General features: G+C 48.7%; 1 protein-coding gene across 1 annotated transcript in view; it reads left to right on the forward strand.

Moving 5' to 3' along the window:
* TTLL8 (tubulin tyrosine ligase like 8) overlaps window positions 1-23,573 on the forward strand; it is a 51,762-nt gene that overhangs the window by 1,486 nt on the left and 26,703 nt on the right. The window contains exons 2-7 of the mRNA XM_087448563.1: window positions 13,266-13,357; window positions 16,888-17,026; window positions 17,807-17,880; window positions 20,277-20,405; window positions 21,752-21,866; window positions 23,022-23,147. Coding sequence (XP_087304689.1) covers window positions 13,266-13,357; window positions 16,888-17,026; window positions 17,807-17,880; window positions 20,277-20,405; window positions 21,752-21,866; window positions 23,022-23,147 — 675 coding nt within the window. The remainder of the gene's footprint in view (window positions 1-13,265; window positions 13,358-16,887; window positions 17,027-17,806; window positions 17,881-20,276; window positions 20,406-21,751; window positions 21,867-23,021; window positions 23,148-23,573) is intronic.

The following is a 23,573-nucleotide window of genomic DNA, read 5'->3' on the forward strand; positions in this document are numbered from 1 at the left end:
TGAAAAGTTATTACATTTTATCACATGTTTTGTTCCATGTCTATTGAGATGATAATATATATTTTTTCCTTTAGTCTATTAAAGTGATGAATTATGCTGATGGATTTTCAAATATTAAACCAACTTTGTATTCCTAGAATAAACCTCACCTGGTGATGTTGTATTGTCTTATATGTCACCAGATTTGATTTACAAATGTTTTAAGATTTTTGTGTCTATTTTTATGAGTGAGATTGGCCTGTATTATTCTTTTCCTTGTAATCCTTGTTAGATTTTGATGTTAAATGTATGGCCTCCTAAAAAGAGTTGAAAAGAGTCTCCTACTTCCCTGTTCAATGAAAATGTTTATGTAGGTATTTTTTTTCCACTTAAATGTTTAGAAACATTGACCTGTGAAGCCATTTAGACTTGGAGTTTTCATTGTGGGAAACATTTTAATTGTGGAGTTAATTTCTTTAACAGAAATAAGCCCATCTGGATTTTCTGTTTCTTTTTTGTCAGTTTTGATAAGCTGTGTTTTTCAAGGAAAATGTTCGTTTCATATGAACTGTCAAATTATTGGCATGTGGATGTTCATAATACCTTATTATCATTTTAATATCTGTGCAATTGATAACAATGTCTTTTTCATTCTTGATATTGGTAATTCGTGTTTTCCCTTTTCTCTTAATCTAGTTATCAATTTAATCTAGGTTTATCAATTAAAAAAAATTGTTTCAAAGATCCAATGATTGGTTTTGTTAGTTTTCTCTGTGGTATACTTGTTTTTACTTAGTTGAATTCTGCTCTTTTCTTTATTATTTTCTGTCTTCTACTTTTTTTTTTTTAAAGATTTTACTTATTTATTTATTTTCCCCCCAAAGCCCCAGTAGATAATTGTATGTCATAGCTGCACATCCTTCTAGTTGCTGTATGTGGGACACGGCCTCAGCATGGCCGGAGAAGCAGTGCGTCGGTGCGCACCCGGGATCCGAACCCCAGCTGCCAGCAGTGGAGTGCGTGCACTTAACCGCTAAGCCACGGGACCGGCCCATCTGTCTTCTACTTTCTTTTTGTTTGATTGTTGTTCTCTTTCTAGCCTCTTGGGATGACAGATTAGATAATTTTCAATTAGTTTTCTTTTCTAATATGCATTTAAATCTATAAATTTCCCTCTAATCACTATGTTAGCTACATTGTAGTGCTTTTGTATGTCATATATTCATTATCATTCAATTCAAATAATTTTAAATTTTCCATTTGTTTTCTCCTTTGATCCATTTTATTTTATTTTATTATTTATTTTTATTTTATTTTATTTATTTATTTTTGAATTTTTTGTTTATTGCAGTAACATTGGTTTATAACATTATATAAATTTCAGGTGTACATCATTATACTTCTATTTCTGCATAGATTACATCATGTTCACCACCCAAATACTAATTACAACCCATCACCACACACATGTGCAGAATTATGCCTTTCGCCCTCCTCCCTCCCCGCTTCCCCTCTGGTAACCACCAATCCAATCTGTCTCTATGTGTTTGTTGTTGTTATTATCTACTACTTAATGAGGGACATCATATGGTATTTGACCTTCTCCCTCTGAGTTATTTCACTTTGCATAATACCCTCAATGTCCATCCATGTTGTCACAAATGGCTGGATTTCATCGTTTCTTATGGCTGAGTAGTATTCCATTGTGTATATATACCACATCTTCTTTATCCATTCGTCCCTTGATCGGCACTTAGTTTGCTTCCAAGTCTTGGCTATTGTGAATAATGCTGCAATGAACACAGGGGTGCGTGTATCTTTATGCATTGGTGTTTTCAAGTTCTTTGGATACATACCTAGCAGTGGAATAGCTGGATCATATGGTAGTTCTATCCTTAATTTTTTGAGGAATCTCCATACTGTTTTCCATAGTGGCTGCACCAGTTTGCACTCCCACTAGCAGTGTATGAGAGTTCCCTTCTCTCCACATCCTCTACAACACATGTTGTTTCCTGTCTTGTTAATTATAGCCATTCTGACGAGCGTGAGGTGATATCTCATTGTAGTTTTGATTTGCATTTCCCTGATAGTTAATGATTTTGAACATCTTTTCATGTGCCTGTTGGCCATCTGTATATCTTCTTTGGAGAAATGTCTGTTCAGGTCTTTTGCCCATTTTTTAATTGGGTTGTTAGTTTTTTTGTTGTTGAGATGCATGAGTTCTTTATATATTTTGGAGATTAAGCCCTTATCAGATGTATGGTTTGCAAATATCTTCTCCCAGTTGTTAGGTTGTCTTTTTGTTTTGTTGATGGTTTCCTTTGCTGTGCAGAAGGTTTTTAGTTTGATATAGTCCCATTTGTTTATTTTTTCTATTGTTTCTCTTGCCCGGTCAGACATGGTGCTTGAAAATATGTAGCTAAGACCAATGTCAAAGAGCGTACTGCCTATGTTTTCTTCTAGAAGTTTCATAGTTTCAGGTCTTACATTCAAGTCTTTAATCCATTTGGAGTTAATTTTTGTATATTGTGTAAGGTAAGGGTCTACTTTCATTTTTTTGCATGAGGCTGTCCAGTTTTCCCAACAACATTTGTTAAAGAGACTTTTTCTCTATTGTATGTTCTTGGCTCCTTTGTCGAAGATTAGCTGTCCATAGATGTATGGGTTTATTTCTGGGCTTTCGATTCTATTCCATTGATCTGTGTGTCTGTTTTTGTGCTGGTACCATGCTGTTTTGGTTACTATAGTTTTGTAGTATATTTTGAAATCAGGGAGTGTGATACCTCCAGCTTTGTTCTTTTTTCTCAGGATTCCTTTAGCTATTCGGGGTTTTTTGTTGTTTCATATAAATTTTAGGATTCTTTGTTCTATTTCTGTGAAAAATATTGTTGGCACTTTGATAGGGATTGCATTGAATCTATAGATGGCTTTAGGAAGTATGGACATCTTAACTATGTTAATTCTTCCAATCCAAGAGCATGGACTATCTTTCCATTTCTTTGTGTCGTCTTCAATTTCTTTCAGCAATGTTTTATAGTTTTTGGTGTACAGATCTTTCACCTCTTTGGTTAAATTTATTCCTAGGTATTTTATTCTTTTTGTTGCAATTGTAAATGGGATTGTATTCTTAATTTCTCTTTCTGCTACTTCATTATTAGTGTATAGAAATGCAACTGATTTTTGTATGTTGATTTTGTATCCTGCAACTTTACCATATTCGTTTATTACTTCTAAAAGTTTTTTGGTGGATTCTTTAGGGTTTTCTATATATAAAATCATGTCCTCTGCAAATAGTGAGAGTTTCACTTCTTCCTTTCTAATTTGGATCCCTTTTATTTCTTTTTCTTGCCTGATTGCTCTGGCTAGGACTTCCAGTACTATGTTAAATAGGAGTGGTGAGAGTGGGCATCCTTGTCCGGTTCTTGTTCTTAGAGGGATAGCTTTCAGTTTTTCACCATTGAGGATGGTATTAGGTGTGGGTTTGTCATATATGGCCTTTATTATGTTGAGGTACTTTCCTTCTATACCCATTTTATTCAGAGTTTTTATCATAAATGGATGCTGTATCTTGTCAAATGCTTTCTCTGCATCTATTGAGATGATCATGTGATTTTTATTCTTCATTTTATTAATGTGGTGTATTACATTGATTGATTTGCGAATGTTGAACCATCCCTGCATACCTGGAATAAATCCCACTTGATCATGGTGTATAATCTTTTTAACGTATTGTTGTATGCGATTTGCTAGTATTTTGTTGAGGATTTTTGCATCGATGTTCATCAGTGATATTGGCCTGTAATTTTCTTTTTTTGTGTTGTCCTTGTCTGGCTTTGGTATCAGGGCAATGTTGGCTTCGTAAAATGAGTTAGGAAGCTTCCCCTCCTCTTCAGTTTTTTGGAAGAGTTTGAGAAGGATAGGTATTAAGTGTTCTTTGAATGTTTGGTAGAATTCACCAGGGAAGCCGTCTGGTCCTGGACTTTTATTTTGGGGGAGGTTTTTGATTACTGTTTCGATCTCCTTACTGGTGATTGGTCTATTCAAATTCTCTATTTCTTCTTGATCCAGTTTTGGAAGGTTGTATGATTCTAAGAATTTATCCATTTCTTCCAGATTGTCAAATTTGTTGGCATATAGCTTTTCGTAGTATTCTCTTATAATCTTTTGTATTTCTGAGGTGTCTGTTGTAATTTCTCCTCTTTCATTTCTGATTTTACTTATTTGAGCCTTCTCTCTTTTTTTTCTTGGCTAATCTAGCTAAAAGTTTGTCAATTTTATTTATCTTTTCAAAGAACCAGCTCTTGGTTTTATTAAATTTTTCTATTTTTTTTTTAAGTCTCTATTTCATTTATTTCTGCTCTGATTTTTATTATTTCCCTTCTTATACTGATTTTGGTCTTTGTTTGTTCTTCTTTTTCCAGTTCCTTTAGTTGCATTGTTAGATTGTTTATTTGGGATTTTTCTTGTTTGTTGAGATATGCCTGTATTGCTAGAAACTTCCCTCTTAGAACTGCTTTTGCTGTATCCCATAAATTCTGGCATGTCGTATTTTCATTTTCATTTGTCTCCAGGTCTTTTTTGATTTCTCCTTTGATTTCTTCATTGACCCAATCGTTGTTCAGTAGCATTTTGTTTAATCTCCACGTATTTGTGGCTTTTCTGATTTTCTCCCTATAGTTGATTTCTAGTTTCATACTGTTGTGGTCAGAAAAGATGCTTGATATTATTTCAATCTTCTTAAACTTATGGAGACTTGTTTTGTGGCCTAATATGTGATCAATCCTGGAGAATGTTCCATGTGCATTTGAAAAGAATGTGTATTCTTCAGTTTTTGGATGGAATGCTCTGTATATATCTACTAGGTCCATCTGTTCTAGTGTGTCATTTAAGGCCAATGTTTCCTTATTGATCTTCTGTTTGGATGATCTAACCGTGTAAGTGGAGTGTTAAAGTCCCCTACTATTATTGTGTTACTGTCTATTTCTCTTTGTATGTCTGTTAATAATTGCTTTATGTAGTTAGGTGCTCCTACATTGGGTGCGTAGATATTTACAAGTGTTATATCCTCTTGTTGGATTGTTCCCTTGATCATTATGTAGTGCCCTTCTTTGTCTCTTTTTATAGTTTTTGTTTTAAAGTCTATTTTGTCTGATATGAGTATTGCTACCCCAGCTTTCTTTTCATTGCCATTTGCGTGGAGTATCTTTTTCCATCCCTTCACTTTCAGTTTGTGAGTGTCTTTAGGTCTGAAGTGTGTCTCTTGTGTGCAGCATATATATGGGTCTTGTTGTTTTATCCAATTAGCCACCCTATGCGTTTTAATTGGAGCATTTAGTCCATTGACATTTAAAGTAGCTATTGCTAAGTATATACTTACTGCCATTTTTTAACTTTTTTTTTCTCTGTGTTTTAGTAGTCATCCTCTTTTCCTTTCTCCTTCTATACAGAATTGATGGTCTCTTTAGTTTGACCTCTGTCTGAAAGCTCTGCTCTTTAATTCCCTTCCTCCCTCATTTTATGTTTTTGATATCATATCTAACCTCTTTTTTGTGCATTTGTATCCATTACCCTCTTATCATGGAAATAGATCATTTTTCCTATTTGTGGTCTTCTCCTTTCCCGTTAAATCAGTCCCTTTAACATTTCTTGTAGCACTGGTTTCTTGGTGACAAACTCTTTTAATTTTTGCTTGTCTGGGAAACTTTTGATCTCTCCTTCCATTTTGAATGATAACCTTGCTGGGTAGAGTATTCTTTACTGTAAGTTTTTTCCTTTTAGCACTTTAAATATATCGTACCAGTCTCTTCTAGCCTGTAAGATTTCTGCTGAGAAGTCAGCTGATAGCCTTATGGGGTTTCCTTTGTATGTAACTTGTCTTTCTCTTGCAGCTTTTAGGATTCTTTCTTTATCTTTAATTCTGGACATTTTGATTATGATGTGTCTTGGTGTGGGCCTCTTTGGGTTTATCTTGTTTGGTGCTCTCTGTGATTCCTGTACCTGGATGTCTGTTTCCTTCCTTAGGTTAGGGAAGTTTTCATCTATTATTTCATCAAATAGATTCTCTGCCCCTTTGTCTCGCTCTTCTCCTTCTGGGACACCTATAACACGGATATTAGTGCACTTGATGTTGTCCCAGAGGTCCCTTAGACTGTCCTCACTCTTTTTAATTCTTTTTTCTTTTACCTGTTCAGCTTGGGTAATTTCTTCTAGTCTTTCGTCCAGCTCGCAGATCCGTTCTTCTGTATCCTCTACTCTGCTTTTGAGTCCCTCTAGTGAATTTCTCATTTCCAGTATTGTATTCTTCATTTGTGATTGGTTCTTTTTTATATCTTCCATTTCTTTGTTGACATTCTCACTGAGTTCATCTATTCTTCTCCCCACATCAGTGAGCATCCTTAACACTCTTTGTTTGAACTGTCGGGTAGGTTTCTGTTTTACTTAGTTCCTTTTCTGGGTTTTTGTCCTGTTCCCTTACTTGGAATGTATTCCTTTGCCTCCTCATTTTGCCTCTTTCCCTGTGCTTGTGTGTACGTATTAGGTAGGTCAGCTACGTCTCCTGCTCTTGGAGAGGTGACCTTATATAGTGATGCCTTAGGAGGCCTGCAGTGTGCTTCCCTCAATTCTCAATGTTCCAGAGGTGACCCATATGTGGGCTACGTGTGTCCTTCTGTTGTGGCGTGTTTGCTCTCCCTGTAGGCGCCCAGGGAGGCTGAATTATGCTCCTGGCCAGCTGTTGTAATGCTCAGCTGCTTGTAGTTGTTGTGGGCCTTTCAGTCTCTTTATCATGTGTGGGGAGCCCCAGCACAGTTGGCTGCAAGTTCTAACACCACATTTGTGTTTCAATATCTCTTTTAAGTGAGTAGGCCCCCAGCATGGCCAGTTGTTAGGCTCAGGGCCTTACAACTGCTATAAGCCTCCAGCCTTTAGGTCTCTTGTCAGCTGTCTGAGGATTGCAGCTGGGTGGAGCTGGCCTCAGGCACGGGTGTACCCAATTGTTTCAGGCTTTGGAAGGTGGGGCAAACCCCCTATGTGGGTCTTTGAGAAGCACAAGTGTTCTGCAGCTGACGAGCCCTGCTGCCCACAGGTCCACACACACAGTCAACACAGTCCTGCCCTGTGTGCACGCCCTGACCTCCTAAAGTGGACCCAGTCTCCCCATGGCGGGAGCCCCACACACTCCACCACTGCCTCACACTCTCCACCCGCTCCTTGTGCGTGCCCTGCCCCAGTAAAGTGGGCTCAGTTGCCAGGCTGCAGAGAATCCAGTCACCAATCTTTGCAGGCCCACAAGTTGCCTGAAGGCTTGTTGTTGGGTGGGGCCAGTCTCTAGGGTGGGCTGCCTGCCTTGGCTGAGCTGGATTAAATCAGTGCTCCAGTGGGTGGGGCAGACCCTGGGCTAGCAGGCCCCAGGGAGAACTCCAATGGTGTGTGTGCCAGCACACCCACACCAGGCCACAACAATGGCCGCTGCCAATGTCCCAGTCCCTGGAGAGGTCTCATCTCTCACTGCAATGCACTCAGAGCCTATCAGGTGAGTCTCTTTTCACCAAAGCACTGTGCATCTTTCTTGTAATTGTAGGTTGCTTTCTGAAACGCATGAGTTTGCGCATGGGCCCTTTAAGAGCCGGTTTTAATTTCTTTGTGAACCAGCTTTTCTGGGGGTACTCCCCCGTGTTTTAGTAGCAGGCAAAGTCAGATATTATTCCACTCATCTTGATTGTGCTGGGTCCACAAGATGCCTACAGTGGGAGTGCTCCCCGGCTCAGGGCCCCCCTCCTCCAGGGAGGGTTGCGTACCTTTGGGCTGCTCCCGGGCCGCCGTGAGGCGCTGCAGCTTGTGAAGGCGGCATTTTTTCTCTCCAGAAGGGAGTTTCTGCCTCTTCCACCTCAATTAGGATTGTCCTTTGTTGCAGGAGTTCCTCTTATCCAGTTTTTAGTTCTCTCTCAGGGGTAATTTTTCCACAAGTAGTTGTAAATTGGCTGTGTTGCGGGAGGCGGTGAGTTCAGAGTCTGCTTATGCCGCCATCTTGACTTCTCTCCCCCATGTTTTATTTTAAAAGTGTGCTGTTTAATTTTTGAGCATTTAGGAAAATTTCTAGTTACCTTGTTATGAATTTCTAGTTTAATTCAACAGTTGTCAGAGATTTAATCTGTATTATTTCAATCTTTTGAAATTTGTTGAGACTGTTGGTGGCCTAGCACGTGATCTGTGTTGGAAGATGTGTATGAAAAAAATGTGTGTCTCAAGTCGTGGGACCTGTTGTCCACATGTGTCGTTTAGGTCTAGTCGCTTAATCCTGAAGTTCAAGTCTGCTACATGCTGCTGATTCTTTGTTTGTTTTATCTTTAATTTACTGAGAGAAGCAGGTTAGAATATCCCAATATGGTTGTGAATTTTCCATGTCTTTTCTTTTTTCAATTTTGTCAACTTGTGTATTTATATGCCTTGAAGCTCTGTCGTTAAGTATTGTCAATTTAAAAAGCAAATTCGCCTGTTATTTTATCCTCAAAATGAGTTTATTCAGGAATAGCTAAAAGAATGGCAATTTGGGATGTGCATGCTATGGAGAACCATAGGCAGATCCAACAAACAGGATGGGAACTGCTTTTATAGAGAAAAAGGCAGAATAAGGAGGGGCTGTTCTAAAGGAAAGTCCATTGGGCCAAAGTGACAGTTCAGGGCAGCAACTTCTGATTGGCTGAGCTGCGGCATTTCTGATTCGCTGAGCTGTGGCATTTCTCATTGGCTGAGATGCAGTGTTTCCCATTGGCTGAGCTGCAGTGTTTGTCATTGGCTGAGCTGCGGTGTTTGTCATTGGCTGCGCTGTAGCATTTCTGATTGGCTGAGCTGTGGCATTTCTGATTGTCTGAGCTGCAGTGTTTCTCATTGGCTGATGCACTTCTGATTGACTGAGCTGTGGCATTTCTGATTGGCTGAGCTGCAGCATTTCTCATTGGCTGTGCTGTTGCTGGGCAGGGAGGGAAATCTTCCTTCAGTAGTAAATAGTTGTGCCTCCTGAGGAAGATGCAAGTTTGTCTCTTCCTATTTTGAGTAATTGACTGTGTGTGGTGGGGCTGAGAGCTCCCCCTGCAGGCCTTCCCGACTCCAACCTAGTTGAGGTTTCTTTTATTAATTTCCACAGTATATATACATTTGGAATTTTTTAATCTAACTGACAAACTCATCTTTTTCGTATCATGGAATGTCTCTCTTTTGTCTTTAATAATGATTTTATTAAAATTTTATTAATATTTTCTAAATAAATATTAGTATGTGTCTAAATATTTATGATGTATCTCTAAAAATGACATTTATTACATAACCAAACATTTTTCACACTCAATAAAATGAACAATAATTCCTTAATAAAACTCAATAACCAGAATATATTCATATTCCCCCAAATGACTTTCCTGTTGTTTTGTTCAAATCAGAATCTGGTCAAGGACCACACATTGCATTAGGTTGTTTTGTCTTTTAATCTAGACTAGCCAGTCCTCTTGTCTGGGGTTTTCAAGGTGTTGACTTATTGGTGAGGACAGCCTCTTGTTTCTGGAGGGTCCCACCTGGGGATTCGCCTGGGCACTGCCTCGTGGCAGTGTGTGACCTGTTCCTCTGTTCCCTGCTTGCACCTCGTGGTCTGGAGGTGGGATGCAGAGCCCCATGGCTTTGGGTTAAGTCTTGCCGAGACTCCCTCAGAGGTGGTGCTGTCACCTAGTTTTGCCCACAGTGTCTGGCCATCCCATCGTCAGTGCCATGACTGGTCACTGGGCCGGTGCTGGCCAGGCCTGCGTTTCCCGTGGCCACTCTGAAGGGTGGTGCTTTGGCACCTGGCACCTGTCCGAGTCCCCTGCCTCAGGAGGTTCCCTGGAGAATCCTTCTGAGATGGGATTAGGGCGCAGGAGGTTGCTTGGAGAGTAATTCTGGATCAGTGCTGGGGTTGTGAAGAACCCAGGCCTGGCCAGGGGACGTGGTCACTACTCCGCTGGGAACCACCCTGGCCACCACAGCTCCCGCAGTGCCCCCTCTCCTCCTGGGGCTCTGCAGCCTTTCTCCGACACTGACGAGCTGATCAGCTGCTCTCTGGAAAAAGAGCTTCCCTCCCCACAGGCCTCCTTGGCCTCAGCGAGGTTCAGATCCTTCCAGAAGGTCTGCTCAGGTGCTATTTCTTCCCCTCAGTTACTGATTTCCAGGGAAGGTGTTGGCATATCCGGCATCTCCCATGGCCTCGGGTGAGCTTTCTCACTCTTGAGAATCTTTCTGACGCCTGTACAGTCAGTCGCCATCATATTTTGTGACGCTCTGTGGTCTCCACTTGGCCCTCTCGGCCTCTTCAAGCCGTTTCTCCGTGTTTTTGCTGTCCCCCCAGGTCTTTAAGTGCCCCACGATGCCCTGAGAGCACCTGGGGCTTCCAGTGTCCCAGACCAGGAATCACAGTCCAGAGAGCTCTGGTCCCCTCCAGTGGGGGGCAGGGTGGGGTTTAGAAACCAAAATCTGGGTGCTGGGCAGTCGCTGCCAGGCTGTTTATGTGCTTCCTAGCCCACCAAGAGTCTTCAGCCAGAATGGAAATTAAGGTTTATTAAGATATTTCTGTATCTGCTGAGATGGAATTTACAATTTTTCTTTCTTCCCTTCATCTGGTGAATTACAATGCTTGGTTTTCAATCCAGCCTCCGGGTAGCCCAAGCTGGCCGTGACTTGGTGCCCTGTCTGTGTCACTGGTGTCCTTTGCTCATCATTTCCGTCTGATTTTGTCATCCGTGTGTGAGTCCCCATGGGCTGTGATCTTACCTTTTTGTGACGTGTCAGGATGGCCCCGCTCTTTCTACTCCCGGGGTGAGTTGTGTGGGATTAGATGCTGGTGGCATTCGCCCATGAAGCCATTAGCCTGGAGTTTTCCTTATGGGAAGGATTTAAAATTCAGATTTAGTTTCTGTATTAGGTAGAGTATTATATATATCTTCTATTTCTTCTTGCATCTGTTTTGGTAATTTGTATTTCTCCAGGAATTTGTCCATTTCGTGTAAATTTCTAATTTATTGCCATAAAAATTCATGATATCCTCTTAGATTTTAAACATCTAAAGAGTTTCCCTGTCCCGTTATTACTTTTTATGCCTTTTCTCTTTTTCATTTGTCCCTCTCACCAGTCGTTCATTAATTCTATCAGACTTAAACCCTGGCTTGGTTAGTCCTCTTTATTAATTTTTAATAATTTCATTCATGTCTTCTCTAATAATTTTCTTATAATTTCTTTGGGTTTAAATTTACTGTGTTCTTTCTCAAGTCTTGAGATGGATGCTTAGCTCGCTGTTTTTAGCCTTTCTTATTTTCTAGTATATGCAGCTAAAAGTCTCTATGTAAACACAGCTGCGGCCCACAGGAATTCATAATTGGTATTTTCATTATCATTTAGTTAAGAAATACGCAGCACTTTCCATCGTGACTTCTTCTCTGGCGCATGGGTTGTTCAGAAGTATGTTTGATACTTTGTTCTATTCCTGATTCCTGACTTCATGGCTCTGTGATCAGGGGACAGATCTGTGTGATCACAACCCCTTTGAAATTTGCTGCGACCTTCTCTGTGGTCGGTTTTAGTAAACGTCCCCTGTGTACTGGAATTAAGGTGCCCGGCAGCTGTTGAGTGAGGTGGTCGGCGTGCGTCCGGGACATGCAGTTTTGACTGTCATGTTCACATCCGTGTCCTCACCGATCTTTGTCATCAGTTCCTGAGAGCAGTCTCGTCCTCGGCGTGGCTGTGGCTTTGATTTGCTCTCCTGGTTGTTCTGCTAACCCTGTTTTGTCTGCTCTGAGGCAGAGCTGTTAGCCTATTCATCCCATCCCACACTCTCCTCTGGTTTCTGTCTCTGGAGGTGACTTCCTCGGCTCCAGAACCTCACTCACATGAGTCACTCGGTACGCCCTTGTGCCTGGCTTTGTCAGATGTCTGTACTGTGACTATTTCCTCCAGTCTGTGGTCGACCGTTTCATTTCTTAGCAGAAAGAATGTTTCAATTTTGATGCGTCGGATCCACCAGCTCTAACTTGTATGGTTAGTGCTCTTGTGCCATCTCGAGACTCTATATGACTTGAGATTGTAAGTCCTTGTGTGTTTAGCTTCCCCGTTAGGCCTGTGATCCACTTCACATCAACTATGTGTGTTGTCAGGTCGGTCTGTGGTTCACGTTCCCCGTGTGGACGCGTGGCTGTCGTGGCACCTTCCGTCCTGAGTTGCTTTGGTACTTCAGTCTCAATCAGTTGGCCGTGTGGATGTGGGATCCAGAGTCCATGGGGTGGAGGGGCTGCAGGAGGAGCAGGGGTGGGTAGATGGGGGGTCTGCTGCCAGCCTGTCCCACCTGTGACGTTCGTTCGACATCCAGAGACCGTGGGTCCAGGAGGCGTGGGGAGGTCGGGTGGTCTGGGCGGAATACGTGCATTCCAGGGCATCGGCATGGTGGTATTTAAAGCCACCAGACGGGATGAGATGGCCCAGGAAGTGGGCATGGATGGCGACGCAGGGAGGTGTGAGGTCCAGGCCTGGGTACCTCCACGGTTAAGGCGTGAGGAGAGAGAATGGGCCACAGTGAGGAGGGGGAAGCAGGATCCCAGGGAGGAGGGGCTGCCAGCTGGAGGCCAGGACCCAGGGGAGTGACCATAGGATGGCCTGTGCGTGCGTGACCTTAGCATGAGCCGCGTCTGTGGTGGAGCCCAGCAGACGGGGTGTGGGGAGGAGGGGTGTGGAAGGGTGTGGAGTGCAGGGAGGAGGGTTTTAATTTTTATTTGTAGGGTGGATGCTACAACACTTGGTATGTGCTGAGGGGAGTCTAGTGGCCAGGGTCAGAGAAAGGAGCCGAGAGGGGGCTGGTGGTGGGGAGGCTGGCCCAGGCGGAGGCTGAGGGGGTCGTCGTGTGGCCACACAGCGGATGGGGAGCCCGGTGAGGAGAGAGGGTGCCCCAAGGCCAGAGCTGCAGGGGAACATGGGCGGGGGACACAGAAAGGGCGAGGCCAGGGGGTTGCAGCCTGGGGAGGGGGCTGAAGAGACGCAGGAGGAGGGTCTGGGGGTGTGAGCCAAGGCCGGAGGAGGGCTGCATTGGCTGCTCCTGGCTGTGGGCACCCTGAGTCGGCCCCCAGGTCTGCTCAGGACAGAGCAGGTGACAGGTGTGTGGGCGGGTGGAAACACTGGTGGAACCCTTGTGATTAGGCCTGGTGTCTCCCCATCCGAATGTTGCTGTGTAGAGCGCTCTCAGGCCTCTTTCCTGTGCCTTGATGTCTGTTTCTCTTTTGCAGAATTAAAACCAGGAACTTCACAAGACTTGACTTCTTCCTCCAAATTAGACAGATACAAAATAGCAAGACAATTAACAGAAAGAGCAATCAAGGTAAATGTTCTTCTGGGCTCGATGGGGAGGGAGTACTTTTTAACAAGAGAAATTTATTTTGGAGTGTGGAGAGTAAATCCCTCGCCTCTGACACTCCTTGGCCAAGGTTCCCGGGCTGTGGACACCGTGGCTCCTGCCCTGGGCCCCCAGTCCAGGCCTCAGTGGAGGCTTGGACCAGAGTTACTTTGTGTTTCAGCTGTACTTTTGAAATAGGTAGTGCTTTCAAAATTCGAAAAGTGCAGACCCACAAATGCACGCAGTCGGCGTGCGGCCCCACCGTGATGCACATCCCAGACGAGGTGTCTGTGTCAGGGACAGACTCAGCAACTCGCACAGCCTCTTGTATCGTTCCCCATGCCCCAGGCCCCTTGGGTGACACCGTGGGGACAGATGCACCTGTGTGTGCAGACGGAGTTTGCACCACAGGAGGGGAACTCGGAAGTTATGACCCTCGCAGCTCACGTGGGGCAGCGGGCACAGCCACCCTCTTTCCGGGGGTCTGGGGGAGATAAGGGAGGTGCCTGCATTCGTTATATGGGGGCAGACGGCTCCACGTCTGCCGCCCTGAGAACAGGAGAGCCTTTTCTGGGGAGAAGGCTGCATTCTCTATCTTTATCATGCTCGACTGCTGTTGCTCAGAAGGCTGGGACTGTGTGGGAGCAGTGAGAAACCTGACATTAGTGCGTGAGAATGTCCTCATTCCCTTCCCTCTCTTCTGAAGCACAACACGCACAAGGTCCACCAGTCCCCACTGTGGAGCTCGGCTGTGCGGCCGGACGCACCTGCGGAGAGAAGCACAGCATGTGCAGATGATGTGGTCGGTCACGACGGAGACACGCCATGGCCTCGAGTTGCTTCCGGCCCCCTCTTATTCCCCTCCCCCACCCCAAATCCCGGCACCCCCATGTGCTTTGTGCTTCCTATCGCTGTCCTTGCTGGGATTTCAAGTAGATAGACCCGTACCAGCTCACTAATTTTCAGATTTTCTTCTGAAACCTTAAACCGTATAAACATATAGGGCTACAAGCATCCCTCAAGTACTGCTTTAGCTGCATTTCACAAGCTTTCGTTTGATAGTATTTTTGTTGAGATGCAGTTCAAGGTATTTCCTAATTCATGTCATTGCTTTTCATGGATGTGGGTGACTTAAAAGCATAGTTCTTAATTTCTGTACCTGTGGATTTTTTTCTAGGTTTTTTTGCTGCTGATTTTTTGCTTGACTGCATTGTGGTTGAGGATGTAACCTGTATAATCTTATTCCACTGAAATGTGCCCAGACTGGCTTTACACCTACCATTTTGTTAATTTATGTGAAAGCTGATGTAGATGCTCTATTCCTGCTCATCAGGGTAGAGTTTGTTTTTTGAGTGGTTCAAATCTTCTAGTCTTATTGAATTTTTGTCTGTGTCTTCTGTCGTTTACTGAGGAAAACATGTCAAAATATCCTGTTAAAATTGTGGATTTGTCTACTTTGTAGTTCTGTAAATTTTTGCTTTATATAATTTATAGTCCTCTTAAGAGGTGCATACAGGTGTATCTTTCTGGTGAATTGAACCCTTTTTAAAAATTATGGAATGATTTTCTTTACTTCACTGATGTCAATTTGTCCTAAAGGCTATTTTGTCCTCAGACTCTTTTATTTCCTCCCCATCTGTAGGCGTGTGCTTTTGGTTTTCTCTTGTAAACAGCCTAGAGTTAGATTTTTAAAAAATCTGGTCTGCACCCTTCACCTTTTAGCTGGAGTGCTCGTGTGTGATTCTATAACTAACCTACCAGCCTTCGCAGATATTCCGAGTATTCTCTCTCATTTCTCTCACCCGGTTTGTCCTCTCTGCTCTGTTTTCCTCTCATGCCTCTTGTTGACTGATTACTTTTTAAAATTCCGTTTTCCCCTCTCTTATATGTTAGAGATGTTATATTTTGTTTTTATTCTTTTTGTAGTTCCCTTAGGAATTGTTTTCGGCTGAGATCGAAATTAATCAATTTTTCTGAAGTTGTTCAATTTGACTACAATTAAGCAGAGTCTTGAGGGCAGCCAAGTGGCCTTGCTGGAGCTGCCTCTGCTGTGAATCAGGCTCATCACATGCCTCTTATCCCCATGCACGGCCCCACTGAGGGGCGAGGGCAGGCTTTGGGCCAATTTTCCAAGCAGGAAGAGGCTCAGGGAGGCCCTCTGACCTGCCAGGTCTTGTGTGGGTGCTGGAACTTGGACTCACAGCTTCCAGCCACAGGCACCAGCTTTCTTGGTGTGTGTTCCCGATGTGTGCATGTATGTCCTCCCATTGAGACCTGTTAGCCATCGATGCTGTGTAACAAATCACCTTGAACTTAGCCCATTAATTATCTCACAATTTCTGTGGGTCAGGAGTCCAGGCACAGCCCTGCTGGGTCCTCTGCTCCGGGTCTCTCAAGGCTGAAATGAAGTGTTGGCCGGGCTGGGTCACCCGGAGGCTCGACTGGGGAAGGATCCACTTCCAAGCTCCCTCAGCTTGTTGGTAGAATTACTTTCCTTGTGGCTGTAGAACCCGTGGCACCTTGCTTCTTCAAAGCCAGCAGCAGGGGAGAGTCTCTGCTGCTTTGACTCTCTGACTTCAGGGAAGCCTGGACCTGTTTTTGAGGGGTCACCTGGTTAGGTCAGGCACACCCAAGATATCTGTCTTTTTTTTATTACTTTAAAGTCAACTAGTTAAGGACCCCAGTGAGTTTGAGGCACTTCCTCCTGCTGCCCTGACCTCCTTGCCTGCTCCCACAAACTCATGAGGCCCTAAGCTCACTGCCGACCATGTGCCTGTTTCCTGACTCTGTCCTGCAGCTGCCACTCCCTGTGACCTTGCCCAGGTGAATTGTCCAGGCTGTGTCCTCAGTAGCCTGGCTGCCCGGGGCTCCAGCATGTTGTTTCCTCTCCTGCCCTTGTCCCTCAGCTGGGGAGGCCGAGGCATACCCCACCAGCTGCCATGTCCCTGCCTCGTCCCCAGGCAGCTGAGCTCATTTCCACAGTGACGGGTGGAGTCCCCAGCTTGCCCTGGGGCTGGCCCTGTGCTGCTGGCTGTTGGCACCTCTCAGTTGAATGGCTCCTGCCTCCCTCTCTTCCTCAAACCTCGGGCACAGCCCCACAAAGCACCAGGGACAGTCACTTCTAGAGATGAGAAAGCTGAGAGCACACGCCCTCAGCCTGGCCCCCTCTGTCCCACATCGCGGGTCCAGACTTGCCCTGAGCTGGATTGCTCCCAGTGCATCTCGGGAAGTGCCCACGGCCCTGGTTGTGCTGTGCCTCCCAGCCTTTGTGAGTGTGAGTGTGCAAGGCCTGTGTGTGCAAGGCCCCATGAGGAAGCAGACGCACACACTGGGCCCTCCCAGTGGCTGCCCTGGCCCGGCACACCCGTGTTTGTGTGTTCTTGGGTGTTCCTGGGAGCAGCGCGTGGGTGTCTTCCCGCCGGTGCAGTCTGTCTCCTGCTTTGAAACCCCTCCTACAGAGAGAGAATTAACTTGTTTTTCAATTCTTTAATTCAAATATGCTCTTGCAATTTGAGGAAAGGAAGATTTTCTCCATCTACGGACACTACCCGGTGATCCGGGCTGCCTTGCGGAGGAAGGGCTGGGTGGAGAAGAAGTTCCACTTTCTGCCCAAGGTCGTTCTGAATGTCAAGGATGACAGTGCAGGGGCGACAGGTAGAGTATCGAAGGCGATTGTCTTTCAGTGTCAGACGTTTGTGTGTCTCTGTCACGAGGACCCAGAAGTGAGTCCACTGCCCGGGAGGGATGCTGTCACGGTCCCACAGGTCCTGTGACTTGGGCCTCCCCCAGCGTGTCTTGGGGTCTCCCTTGGGGGACAGAGGACCCCATTGCCCACCCCAGAGGTCACCCTCCCAGCCTCCCTGACCCCAGGTGTCCATGTACTGGGAAAGCGCTCTCAAACCCTGGTACTGGTCACTCCTTGGTGTCCCCACTGTCCGCATCCTGACCGTCCCTTCTCCGGCCCCAGCTCCCCACTGGTCACTCCTCAGCCTCTTGCAGTGCGACTGCACCCTGGCCCCTCATCTGGTCCTCCCTGGCCCCTACTGTGCTCTGCACACAGTGCCTGTGTCCTGTTGGCTCTGGGGTCTGCACGGGGCCAGTTCCCACACAGTCATTGAGACCCACAGCCACCCCCCCATGGTGCTGCGTCCCTGTGCCTCTCCACACACTCGCCCCCTGGCTGTCTACACTCCTCACGCCCCGGGGTCCCCCAGCCCTGGGACAGCAGCTGGCAGATGGGTGGATGTGGCCTGAGCCTGATTCAGCCTGGCTCCTCTCAGGACCCACAGAGGGCACCCGGAGACGAGGCTGCTCAGAAGTCAGCAAGTGCTGTGCTGGCCCTGGCGGTGGCAGCTGGCGCCGTAGTGAGTGTGGCTATGGTCAGGCCTTCAGGCCGTGACGCTCTGACGTCTCTCCCGTGTGTTGTGTTTGCAGAAAATAAACGTGCGGAAGGCAAAGAAAATGAAGACGTGGCTTTGGAGAAAACAGAGGACATCCATGATGTGATGGTAGGTGCCCAGGCTGAGCTCCCCGAGGGGCCTATGGTGAGCCGTGACCTCACAGTGCTTCCTCACACTCTTCCCTGCGTCGGTGCCCATGTCCTGGGGGAGGGCCGACAAAGCCAGGGTCATGTTAGCCTCTTGACCGCCGACAGACATGTGTGTGCATGCGTGTGTGTCTCTGCGTCCCCGATTCTCTGTGTCTGCGAGTGTGCGTCCCTGTGTTCCCATGTGTAAGTGGACAAGCTGTGTCTGTAACTTGGTGGAGATTTTGTGGGGGGCTCAAAACAGCCCAAGCCTCTTGAAGAACATATGGGAGAGCATGCCTCTCCCTCTGTGAGGCTGCGGTAGTGAAGACGGCACTGTGCTGGCTATACACTCCAACCACAGAGCAGAAGAGGGTCCCAGACAGTGCCAAGCTCCTGTGACCTTGATGTTGGCCAGGGTGGCGGATCAGCTGGCTAAGGTGGACCTGCCGGAGATGTGCTGAGACAAGGAGATGTCCACACGGGGAAGAGTGTACCCTCCTCATGACACACGCAGGAGACAGCTGTGCAGCTTCAGAAGAGAGCGAGGGTTGCTTTGTGACTTGACAGGAGGGAAGAAATTTAAAACAAGACCAAAAGCACTCACTGTGGAGAAAACCTGATACATTCGACTACATTACAAATAAAAGCACCTGTTCCTCAAAAGACGCCATTAAGAAAGCAGAAAGGGGGCCAGCCCTGGTGGTCTAGTGGTTAGGATTCAGGGCTCTCACCGCCGTGGCCCAGGATGGTTTCCAGTCATGGAACCACACCACCCGTCTGTCAGTTGTCATACTGTGGCAGCGGCTAACACAGAGAACTAAACTAACAACTAGGATACATAACCCCATGTACTGAAGCTTTAAAAAAAAAAAAGGCAAGGCCAGGCTGGTGGCGTAGTGGTTAAGTGTGCGTGCTCCGCTTCGGCAGCCTGGGGTTCGCCAGTTTGGATCCTGGGCGAGGACCTACTCACCGCTCATCAAACCGTGCTGAGGGGGCATACCACATAGAAGAACTAGAAGGGCCTACAACTAGGATATGCAACTATGTACTGGGGCTTTGGGGAGAAAAAAGAAAAAAGAGGAAGATTGGCAACAGATGTTAGTGCAGGGCCAATCTTCCTCAAAAAAATAAAAAATAAAAAAAAAAACAAAAAAAACCACCAAAGGGAATCAGAAAAGAATCGCTTTAAGAAAAAAAAAAGGCAGAAAGATAAGCAGGAGTGGGGGAGGTATTTACAGTATGCATAATTTAAAAGATCTAATATCCAGACCACGTAAAGAACTCACACATTGGTAACAAAAGACAATCAAATAGAAAAACGGGCAAAACCTGAACAGCCCGACGCGCACAGTCGGACGTCTTAAGTTCCGGAGTTGATTTGTTTCTGTAACAGTTGGCCCCATGTGACTCTGGGCAGAGCGTGGGGGGCCGGGTTAGGCAGCCGTCCCTGCAGGTGGGTGGGTGGGCAGCAACGTCAGCTGTTTCTCCCCTTCGGTGCCTGCCAACCGCTGCTCTTCATACTGTTCTCTGAGAGAGTTCATCACACACGTTAACAGTGAGACACGGTGGCAACAAAGCTGCAGATGCCGCCCTTAGAGTCGGGAGAAAGAAAGGCTGGGCCGGCACGCGGGGAGGCAGCCAGGACGAGTCTTAGGAGGTGCCCTGGCGCCAAGTCCCAGGGCCCTCGTCTGAGGGGTGGGCGGAGCCCAGTCCTGCGTGACCTGGGGGTCGAGGTAGACTGGTCCATGTGGCAGGACGTAGGTGTGTCCACGCACACTGGTCTGCAGAGATGACCCTGTAGGGTCTTCAGGGTGTTGGGTCAGGGGTCATCTTGGGGGTAGGAGTTTGGAGAATATTTTCCTTTCCTTGCATCTCTTTGGTTAGAATTTTGGCCAAACACGTGCCATTGTTTGTAAACACAGTCACCCAGGACACCCCAGTCTAGCTTCAGCCCCACCCTGAGGCCCCTGCGTTCTGGGGGGCCTCAGCCTCCTGCTCTGAGGGAGTGGGGGCAGGGGAGGAGCCCGTCTCCCAGGGGTCCAGGTCAGGAAGCAACACATTCACCCATATCCACACGAGGCCTGTCCCTGGGCTGGACGGAGGCACCCAGGGGGCGGGCAGCTCAGACCCCACTCGCAGCCCTGAGTCCGGGGCTTGTTTCTGAGAGCAGACACCCTCGGCAGTCGCAGCTGCTCCCATGCCCAGCACACAGCAGGCCCTCGAGGGACATGCGTTGGCTGCAGTCCAGATGGCAGCTTCACAGTTAGAATCTGCACGTCGTTTAAAATCTGGTTTCCTTCACTCTCAGTTAGATCTTAACTGTCAAAGGATGTGAACCTTAAGTGCTGGGTATGGATAAAGGTTTTTTCTTGCCAGTCCAGGTTGGTAAAAAATGAAATGCCATACTTCCTCTGGACCATCAAAAGGGATGTCATTGACTATCACAGCCTGAACTGTGACCAGATGCTGAATCACTACTGGAAGACCGCCTCCTTCACCACCAAGGTGAGCAGGAGGCGTGGGGAGGCCGGCGGGAGCAGGTGCGGGGCAGCCCCTCGCTTCCTGAAACACCAGCGCCCTGTGGCTGGGAGAGCCACGCATGGACTGGTCACCTCGGGGCTCCTCCCCAGGCCTCGGGCCTCCTGCTGGCCCGGCCAGAGGCCATGGCCACTGCCCAGCATCAGTGCCTAGAGTCGCTCAGCACCTGCCCCACCCACTGCCCCTTGGAACCACAGGCGGCCCTTGCCCTGTCCCTGGGAGGCCCTGAGGCCACATAAGCACCCTCCTCTGTGCACACAGGCCAAGCCTAAGATGGGGAAGGGGGAGGTGGCCACCACAGCCCGACTAGGCTCTGGCCCAGGAGGGGCTCTGTGTCCCAGGGGCGGGCCACCCTCAGCTGCACTGGGACGTCCAGTGGCAGGGGATCTGCAGCGAGGCATTGACATGGCATCTGCCACGCTGGGCACTTGCCACTCGCACCTCCTTTCAGCCGCACAGCCCCTCCTGGGGGCAGCCATCCGCCGTCTACCTGGAGGGCTGGGGCCAGCGCAGGACAGAGGGGCCTGTGTGCACCTGCTCCAGAGAGATTGGGGAGCGGGGCTTCCCTGGCAACAGGGAGCATCCCCTCAATAGGCAAAGCTGACATGGGGCATCAGGGCCGGGGCTCGCGGCTGCCCTGGTGGCTGCCCCTGTAGGAGTCTGGCCCCCCATGCATCCTCGCCAGGCCTGGGGCCACTGGCGTCCTTGGGGGTGTGATCGATACCTGCAGCCAGCCCAGTCAGGCCGGGCTCCCTGCAAAGCCCCCGTGTGGAGCAGTCGCCAGTGTGCCTGGCGGCCAGTAGGCACTGCGTTTCCCAGGCGCTTGGCACTTTTTTCCAAACAGGGAGACAAGCTGGACCCTTGGGTGCAGGCCTTCCCGCCAGGCCTCTTTAACAACTAGTATCACGTCCATGAGGCCAGAGTGGTGGGCATGACCATGCTGTAGACCCGCCTGCTTGCTCCCGCCTCTCCTGGGCCTGAGCCAGGCACCATTTGGGACCTGGGGGGTGAATGCAAAGCCCACAACCCTGGGCACCTTCATACGGCCCCCCGCCCCCCTTGGGCCTGCCGCTCCTGCCACTGACCAGAGGATGAGCCAGGGCTCTGGCCTGCACATCAGGTCATCTGGCTGCTAGGACCAGCTGGCTGGGGGGGCAGGAGGGGCTGGGAGGCTGGGGAGGGGTCCGCTCCAGGAGGTGCACCCCCTCGGAGCCCGCTGGAGCTGGCGCCGCCCAGCCAGGCCTGCGGGCGTTCAGGCTGGTCTGAGATGGACTGACCGGCCTGCGGGACCTGACGTGCCACTGTCCCTGCAGATAGGGCTGTGCGTGAACATGCGGAGCCTGCCATGGTACGCCTCGGACAACCCCGACTCCTTCTTCCCGCGATGTTATGGCCTCTGCACCGAGAGCGAGCAGCAGGAATTCCAGAGTAAGTGGCTGGAGGCCGGTGGAGGCCACCTGGGGCAGGACGGTGGGCAGCAGCCTCTCTGGTCCACCTTCTGCTGAGGTGGCTGCAGGAGCCTTGGGAAGGGAGGCGGGGCGGCCTCAGCCGCAGGGCTGGGGCTGGGGGTGCGGTGGGTGATGGTGGAGGGCCTGGTCCCATCCTAAGGCCTGGGGGCTCAGCTCTGTTTCACGTGGTGAGGGCTAGTCCAGGGACTTCCATGGGAGCGGACAGGCGAGCCCGGCGCGGGCAGTGTGCCTGAATGTCCACGGGGCAGAGCAGCTGGGGGTCAGGGGCAAGCTCAGGGGCATCTGTTCTGATGGAGGGAAGAGGCTTGGTGAGCGGCCAGCGAGGGGAGCTCAGGTTCTGGATGTTTCCAGGGTGGCAGCAACTGCTGGGCAGGCGGATGTTGGGTGGGGCGGCCCCAGCTGAGATGAGGAAGGAGCAGGTTTGGGCGAGAAGGTGCTGGAATCCCTGCAGACCTCTGAGAGGGCATGGTCAGTCTGGAGCTGGAGTGGGGAGAGGCCTCATGGCACGGGCTCGATCACAGAGGTGCTGGCCGCCTGCCCTGGCAGACGACGGGCACTGAGAGCCAGGCTGGGCCCCAAGCCCGGGCCTGCGGGACCCAGAGCTGCCTTCTGTGCTGGGTGGGCACGGTGGGACTCCCGGCCATCTGCAGAGAGGGGAGTCCAGAGAGGCTTCCAGGATGGGGAGGGTCCTGGTGCTGTCAGCAGGGGAGCTTCTAGAAGGGTCCCTCTGGTGCAGGGCTGAGGACACAGGGAGCAGGGAGATGTGGTGAGGGTGCCCACGGACTGTGGCCCTGGGGGGCAGGAGAGGGGCAGGGAAGGGGGCATGTGAGTTCTGCCTCTGGGCCTGTGGACAGGGCGGGTGAGCCGCTGGGGTGGAGGTCCCAGGGGTGTACTTAGACTCCCATTGGCAGAGGGGTGGGGGGCAGAAGGACGGGGTTGGAGGTGGAGTCTGGGGGCAGAGGGGGCAGTGGGGGAGTCCTGCCCCTCAGAGGGCTGTGAGGCAGGAAGTGAGGCCCCGCAGGCTGTGAGACGCCTGGGCTGAGGAGGGCTGGCACTGGCAGAGGTCCCCGGTCCCCAGTGCAGGCAGAGGGGGCGAGCCTTGGTGTCCTTTCAGACGACTTCCGGCGCACAGTGGCCTCCAGCATCCTCAAGTGGGTGGTCAGCCACCAGACCTGCGACAGGAGCAAACCCAAGAGCAGGAGGGAGGAGGCCAGTGACAGTGACCCCAGCAACAGGAAGGGTATGTGTGGGGCCCAGGCTGCACACTCTGGGAGGACAGTGACAGGAGGGGTGGGGGGCTGCATGTCTAGGACGGGACGGTGGCTCCGTCCCCACCCCCAGTCTCTGCCAAAGAATCCCATGGAAGAGGACCCCAGGGAACGGGCTCCTGCGTGGTGCAGGGAGACGTGGGCCACCGTGGTTTAGGCCTGCAAAACCCAAATAAGCTTTTTTCATGGTTGTTGTTCACTTTAATAGAGCAGTTTTAGGTTCACAGCAAAGTTGAGCAGAGGGTACAGGGATCTCCCACATACCGCCACCCCCCATAGCCTCCCCCACTGTCAGCATCTCCCCCAGCATGGGACATTTGTTACGATCGATAAACCTACATTGACACGTCGTCATCATGCAGAACCACAGTTTACATTAGGGTTCATTCTTGGTGTTG

The sequence above is a fragment of the Ceratotherium simum genome, chromosome 25 (assembly GCF_057802395.1).
Source record: "Ceratotherium simum simum isolate JZ-2026a chromosome 25, ASM5780239v1, whole genome shotgun sequence".
Classification (NCBI taxonomy): Eukaryota; Metazoa; Chordata; class Mammalia; order Perissodactyla; family Rhinocerotidae; genus Ceratotherium; species Ceratotherium simum.